Source organism: Monopterus albus, unplaced genomic scaffold, assembly GCF_001952655.1.
Source record: "Monopterus albus unplaced genomic scaffold, M_albus_1.0 scaffold35.1, whole genome shotgun sequence".
Taxonomy (NCBI): domain Eukaryota; kingdom Metazoa; phylum Chordata; class Actinopteri; order Synbranchiformes; family Synbranchidae; genus Monopterus; species Monopterus albus.
Window position 1 is genome coordinate 1,859,478 of NW_018127915.1, and position 7,647 is coordinate 1,867,124.

Sequence of the window (7,647 nt, forward strand, 5' to 3'; positions counted from 1 at the left end):
TATTGGGGGTAGTTACTCTTGCTGGGACTATTTCTAATCAAATTATTTAATATATTCCAAGTACCTCTCATGTTATTTTTATTATCCTCTAATACTTTAGAATAATATTGTTTCTTACATCTCCTCAAAATCTCAATTAATTTGTTCTTATACGAATTATATTTTTCTTCCGTCTTATTCCTACGTATCTGTAGGAATAATCTGACTATTCAGAGCATTCATGCAACCCTTTGAGTTGTCCTTCTGATGTTTCTCAAACATGAGTTGCAGTGATAGTGGCATTACTCATTCGGCAGAACTTTTAGTACACAGGAATTGTTTGCACTTTATTTTAAAATTAAATTAAAATTTTGATATTGTTAAAAATAATTCCATAATATATGTTTGGATTTTAGATGTTGCTCAGGTTTAAAAATTATATATATATAACATGCAGCCATATTTTTCAAGCATTTTGACCATAGGGAAATTAATTTACATGTATCATAATTGAAAAGATAAATTATTCAATACAGTAATGTATTTAGATTTTTTTCCCCTTAAATAAATACTAGGAATACTAGAATTATAGTTTGTGTTTCTGTGTTAACATTTTCATCCACAATTTTTAACTATCACTTTTTTACACGTGCAATAAATTCTTGGCATCCAAAAAAACTGCAAACTTTTTTTTTCTTGTAACCATAGTTTGTAAGGCCCGGAATTAAGAGTGTGAGCCCTGCAACATTTTTTTGTTGTTGTTGTTGTTGTTGTTTAAATAAGTATTATTTAGCGGTGTTTTTTTTTTTTTTTATTACTTTATAAAAATGTCTTATCGGTGGCGCTGAGTTGGGCTAATTTGGACCTCATAGTTACAGTTTCGCTTTATCAAACTGTACAGTTTGTGCATTTAGTTTCTTTCCACAAGTGCTTTCTTTCTGTAAAAGTCACTGTTAGCAGCCAGTCTACAAGAGACTTTGATCAACAGCTGAAAATAAAAAGATAACCCACTAAAAGCTTTTATGAAACTCCAACAACAATCAAGCTGATAGCCGTAGGAGCTCACGTGAAGTCGAATCTGATTGGCTGACCCACATTCTAAACATAACTCCGAGGCGCTCATTGGTCGACAGGGGTTTGTTTTGCAGTCTTTACACTTCCTCCTCTGCTGTGTTTTCATAACAAACTCGATATTTCTCCCGCCGTGGTAGTTGTACACTTATCTTGTCAGCTTGCCAGCATTGTTGGATTCCCGCTCCTGTTTTAACCAAAAGGACGAGAAGGATCTTTGAAAGCTGGTTCAGATTTAAAGAAGAGAAAACGGTTAAACAGGCTTCGCTGCAAAAAAATAGGCAGTCGGTGTTGTCGTTATTGTCCGAGCCGTCAGCGCGTGGTCGGCTGTTGGACTGAGTTGACCTGTCCACTAGACACGCTGGTTCTCTGTGTAGACTGTGAAGCGCTTCGGTGATATCAGGTGAGTTGACAAACGCCTGGAAACATCCTGCAATGCGCCTCTTAGCTGCGGTTAGCTGTTCTATGTGGACAGTGCTGAGCTAACTGGCCAGATAGCTCACAAGCTAGCGCTAGGTGGCCGGAGCTAGTGACCGATTTCTGTTGCAGCTGAGCTGTTGAGGCCGCCTGGACGCTTATGAGTCACTAGTTAGCGAGAGATAAACGGTCACCAGTGTTGGACATTATATAAGTGGCGCAGTACACGTTCCTAGAGCTCGTTGCATATATAATGAAGCGAGGGTTGTTTGTGCAAACAGTTAACAACTAGGAATCGAGCTGCCTGGTAAACTGTGTTGTAGCCTAGCTAACCTGTTAACATTAATCTCTTCTAATCATGTTAAGTATAACAGTACATGCTTTGGCAAATGTTATTTTGACTTTGTGCCAGTTTGTGCACAGTGACCGTAACAAAGATATAATTATGACACATTAGGGCCGAAGAACAGTTACAGTGTAAAACTTACAAAAATAAAAGCTCACCTATTTAGGGCTGTAGCTAACCGTTGTTTTTATTATTGGCTATTTTTATTTTTTGCTGATTATTTTTCTGTTAGTCCTTTTGTTTATAACATTCCAGGAAATAGTTTAAAAATGTTTATCATTCCCCACAGACCAAGGTGACATCTTCAGATGTGTTGTCTTATCAAGTGTCTAAAACCCACTATATTCAGTTTACTATCATGTGTGACAAAAAAACAGCATCAAAGATTTATATCTGAGAAATTAAAAACTCAGAACCTTGTTAAAATGCATCTATGGACTGATAGAAAGTCTTAAATGTTTTACTTCCAAAGTCAAAGTTATGAGGGTCGACTAATGACCTCATATGTGTCATAATTTTCAAATAAAAGGTCAAGATGTTGACATTGTGTTGTAATTCATTTTCTTAGTTTTTTTTTTTTCTGGTTAAAAAAAACAGGCTTGTCATATTGATGTAAAACCTGGGATTCCTCACTGATAGCAGTAGAGTAGTCTGCCCTGCATTTGATTGATCTGGCTTTGTGGTTAACTAATTGATCTCAGGAGTCAAAGCCTGCATCAATAACAAATGTACAGCAACAAACTACAATCCTGCTTCCTCCTTCCTTCTTCTTTTTCCTCAGACATGGTGAAGCTGACAAAGGCCAAAACATTCCAGGCTTACCTGGACTCCTGCCACCGTCGTTACAGCTGTGTGCACTGCCGCGCTCATCTGGCCAACCATGACGATCTTATCTCCAAGGTCAGTATTCTGCCACCCTTCCACCTTTTGTTTTTAGTAATCATTTCACTTGGCTTATACAATGTGTCATTGAAAGTAGTGAAACTGGAAAAACCTGACTTTAAGAAAACTTGAAAGGTTTCACAAAGTAACAAGACATTTTGGAAATATTTTGCAACGCTGGAAAAGTTACATTTAATGTCATGATATGTTTGTGATCCTTATGTCCTGTGGGCACATGTAGCATTTTCTTCTCTGATTTCATGTTTCTGCCACGTCCTCTAGTCTTTCCAAGGCAGCCAGGGTCGAGCTTACCTCTTCAACTCTGTGTGAGTATACTGTTTTTAAATACAGCATTGCTACATGTTAGTACTTGTATGTATCTTAGGTTTCCATTCTTGTTTTTATGTCCATAAGTACTAGGTAGACAGGTAAAAGGTGTCTTTAGACAGTGTTACAATTGATGCATGTTGCCATTTTTCCTTTTTATTTACATCATTATCAGGCTAGATTAGAGGAAAAAAGAGAATCTATGATGAATCTATGATCTTCTTTGTTTTTCCACCATATCATTTCTGAAATAGTCTACTTCTCTCTGAAAACAATTCCCAGAATTAGACATTTTTGCACAAACCACCATGTCAGCAGATACTTTGCTGTAGAGCGGATCTCACTTTAGTCACACTCCTCCTAGGTTAGTAGGGCAGGCATACTCGAGCTCTACTTTGTTTTCTCAAAGAATGTTATGTACTGTTCAGACTCACAGTTTGTCAAGAACATTAGTTTGACACCAGAGTTGCACTGGGCTCTCAACAGTTTCTTCTAATAGTGCATGGTAATGAGTCTTTCTTTTTTTTTTTTTTAACTGTGAATTAGAATTTGTAACACTGTTTCAGAGTGAACGTGGGCTGTGGTCCTGCGGAGGAGAGGCTGCTGCTCACAGGACTTCATGCAGTGGCTGACATCTACTGTGAAAACTGTCACACCACACTGGGTTGGAAATATGTATGTAAACACACACATTCACCATTGAACTGGAGAGCGTTAATCTGGCTAATACTCAGTGGTGCCTGCAGGATTATATTTCATAGTACACACAAGAACTGCCTACAGCAGCATAAAACTTGTTTTAACGAGAACCTTTTCTCAATATAACAAGATAGTTTGCTCGTTTTTACGAGATACTTTTATGTAAAAACATTTTTCATATTATATGTACAGTATCATATTAGATAGCTCCTCGGGCCATAAATATGAAAATATATTTCTCTGTATATGCTATATGTTGATCATACAATGACCACCGGACACAGTGGTGTAAAACTTGAGAAAAATCATTAAAAGAAAATGTACACATGGTGCATAGAGGGTTACGGCTGCAGGCACCACTGCTCATACCATAGATACCTGTGGCATTTTTAATTTATAGATCTGCATCCCTATTGAATGGATTTCTCACAAGTGATCGGGCCTTACCCAACCCATGTTTACTTTCATTCAGAGAACAGCGATTTCTTAGTTGTACATCACTGAAAAGCAAAGAAAGACTCAGTAATCGTTTGCTTATTCCTTTTATAAAACTATTACTGATTAGTAGGTAACTACAGTATTAGGTAAGTTTGATTTGAGCTACACTTTGACCTACTTTTTTAATAGCCCCGGTGTGCTTTCCTTCTGCAGGAACAGGCTTTTGAGCTGAGCCAGAAGTACAAGGAGGGGAAGTACATCATCGAGCTGTCCCACATGATAAAGGACAACGGGTGGGACTGAGGGGAAATTGTCATCTTTTCTCATGACTTTTTCAAAAGTTGCATCCCCTTGACTTAAAAGGGTTCCAGTGTAGCTTCATCAGCCCACATTCAAGCCATTGCTGTACCACGCTTTCACTTCGTACGGCTTTGCCAAGAATAGCATGATGCCTTATCTTTCTCTGTTCTTCATGTTTTTCCAGCAACCACAACATCACATTTGCTGATACTGCTATTCCATTTGCTAGTTGTGCTGGGACATGGACTGAATGAGTGAAGGGTTTGTGTGAAAGACTGGGAGATTTAGTCACACGTGCGTGTGTGCATGTTGGGTTTTTTTTAAGCATGTTTGAGTGATGAAAGCCTCGGCAACCACTAAACAGTCTCTGTGTTGTGCTGAAGTGCAAGTCACTTAATTTGACTTCTAAGACAGTGGAAGCTGGTATTTGGCCTTTTCTTTTGAGTTTAAGGTTCACATTTATACTATCTGGCCCAAACGCTGAAGTGTTTAGACTTGTTTAACCAACACATCATTTACAAGTGATGCAAGGATGTAATGCTTAGAGCAGTGGGCGGGTTTTTTTGTTTTTTTGTTTTAATTTTTTGTAAGTGAAATTCCTGTTTTTTATGGTGCAATCAGTAATACTCGTTCATATCGTGCCAAGGGCAGTCAGGGTGGTGAGTTAGCCACACAAGAGTATCCTGAAAGAATTCTTAGATGTGGAGTTAGAGTATTGTCTGATTGTAAGTATACATTTTAGTGTGTGCGTGCGTGTGTGTGCATACTGAGATGTCTTAAGATGAACAGTGTTGGAAATTAATTTGGGGTTTGACCTCTCTAGTTTCCACTGCACAGTTGGGATGTCTTTACTTTTACTTAGTGCTGATGAGATTTAACCTTTGTGTTTGTGTATGGCCTAACACTGAGCTGCCCTTACAGATATGTTTAATCATGTTAGAGCAACATGTGTTTAGGATTATGTAGCATATTTATGGTGATTTTTAATGTTTTGCTTCTTTCATTAAACTGTATCATTTGAACCTGAACTTTCATTAAAATACAGTGTGTATGTAACATGCTTAATTCAGTTTTCTTTTGTTTGAGTATGTAGTTGTGCCTCTGATTCCCACAACTATTCTATTTATTGATGAGTTTTAAGTAAAATAGATTCTTGAGAAAAGAACTTTCTCTACAAAGCATAAAAGTGAAGCATGATTTGAACCTCCTGGTACTGGAAGAAGCTTATCATGTTCACCGTTTTAGTTTTAACTATAATCTCTGGTTAAAACATTTATGCACTAGCAGAGCCTCATCTACAGGGAGGGAAACATCTGACTGGTCAGGAAATCAGCCAGCAGATGGCAGTGTGGGCACTGCTGGCTAGCAGGTATATAAGATACTGTATATCCTCACATACACTCACCGGCCACTTTATTAGTTACCCCTGTACAATTCAATGAAACAGTTCTGCCCTAATACCCATGTTTATGAAGCTCTCATGTTTCAGTTTCAGTGAAATTGCCATAAATGTATAATCAACCAATCAAACCTTTATTAAAAGACTCGATGTCCACACAAAAGACAACAAAACAAGAACAAGGAAAAGAAAAATTCAATGATATGATCATTATTGAGGTCATAGTTAAAGGTGGTGTTATACTGTTATACATTATATTTAAAGGTGTCTCTATATCTTTGTCCTCCCCAGCTATAAACATGAGAGGGTCATAATATTAGGAACGCCTTTAAATATAATGTAGTCCAGTACAACACCACCTTTAACTATGACCTCAATAATAAACATATACTTGAATTTATACATTTATGACCATTTCACCAAAAGTGAAACATTTTGAGCTTCAGAAATGCAGATGTTAAGGTGGAAGGGTTGCATTGAATTGCATACAACTGTACAGGTGTATCTAATAAAGTGGCCAGCGAGCATATAATACATATATCAATGTGCAAGATACCCTGCTGGTTACATTAAGGGTACTGTAAGCATTATAAGCAGTTGGGCTGATGTAACAGGAAAAAAAGGTTTCTGTCACAAAATTTAAATTAAGGGCCTGATTCCATGAACAAATAAAGAAATGGACTAAAATGATAATATAGAAGACAAAAGCATAGAAGACAAAGGTGTATATGGTGTATGACTGAAATAGTAATATCCTACATCTATAATAATACTGAATGGGTTTCAGATTTATAAAATGATGGTTAGCAGCAAGAATCCTGTTACTTACCTGATAACTTTAACTGATTAACACTTAAGGGTCATATAATTAATATTTTTACATTACTGTGAAACGTAAACTATATAAAATGTGAAATGTAGCTGTGACTACCCCAGTGGGCTTTATATTGTTCACCTTCTCTCAAAAAAAGTGTGAAAAAAATGTATATTTGCAGATGATTGAATGAATAAATAAAATGCCCTGGATAAAGAAAATTCAACAAAAACAACACACTCTATAATCTATCAAATTACTGACAAAGTGACTGCTGCAATATTAAAATTATTCCACAAGTTCTGGGTTTACAAAACAGGAAAATCAGTTCCTTTGCAGAGTGAAAGTTAATATATATTCTCCTCTTACTGTAATGATGGTGACTACTTGAAACATTAAGGGATCCTCTGACCAGAGCTTTTTTATGACTTGCGGGTGAAGAGGCTGCTGACAGTCATGAGTATGCTGATCATTTTCAGCGGTCTGCTGTGCTTTCACTTGTCAGTACAAAAACATCTATTGTATCTGCACATTAAAGATACATGTCATAGATTAGTGTAGGTGAAATAAAAGAATAAAAACTCAAACCTCCAGATCAAATTAATGTAAAAAATTGCCTGTACAGTTGCAAGAGGATTAATATAGCCACTGTGTATATGGTGTATGTATTTTCTGTACAGTATTATTTGTGTGCTTACAGTACAGTTCAAGTGTCAAGAAAACTCCACTGAAATTTCCACTAAGCATATATTGATGTATCACAAATCTTGTGGAACAATGATTTATTTTACTATACATCTACTTTTAAAGTAGCTATACATTTATGACCAGGATGTAAAAGACAGCACATTAAATTGTTTATTAATGCGCAGATGCTTTTTTCCTACGTGTGCAAACTGGCAACAGTGAATCTAATCAGGTCACCTTTGAGTTCAAGTGGACACTTGAAACTTGAAATTGAAGAAATTCCCAAAA

The 7,647-nt window shown here is 36.7% G+C and overlaps 1 protein-coding gene across 1 annotated transcript; it reads left to right on the forward strand.

The window, feature by feature from the left end:
- Positions 1 to 1,093: 1,093 nt before the first annotated feature.
- ypel3 (yippee-like 3) lies at positions 1,094 to 5,524 on the forward strand. Its single transcript, XM_020597930.1, has 5 exons — positions 1,094 to 1,453; positions 2,595 to 2,713; positions 2,978 to 3,021; positions 3,589 to 3,697; positions 4,373 to 5,524. The coding sequence occupies exons 2-5, from the start codon at positions 2,597 to 2,599 to the stop codon at positions 4,460 to 4,462; spliced, it is 360 nt and encodes a 119-aa protein (XP_020453586.1). The 5' UTR covers positions 1,094 to 1,453; positions 2,595 to 2,596; the 3' UTR covers positions 4,463 to 5,524.
- The last annotated feature ends 2,123 nt before the right edge of the window (positions 5,525 to 7,647 follow it).

Bases quoted from the DNA above. Each gene is read 5' to 3' on its own strand.
- ypel3 (XM_020597930.1), top strand. From the start codon at position 2,597: ATGGTGAAGCTGACAAAGGCCAAAACATTCCAGGCTTACCTGGACTCC. The intron at 2,714-2,977 runs GTCAGTATTCTG...CACGTCCTCTAG, and splicing joins ATGACGATCTTATCTCCAAG to TCTTTCCAAGGCAGCCAGGG. The intron at 3,698-4,372 runs GTATGTAAACAC...TTCCTTCTGCAG, and splicing joins CCACACTGGGTTGGAAATAT to GAACAGGCTTTTGAGCTGAG.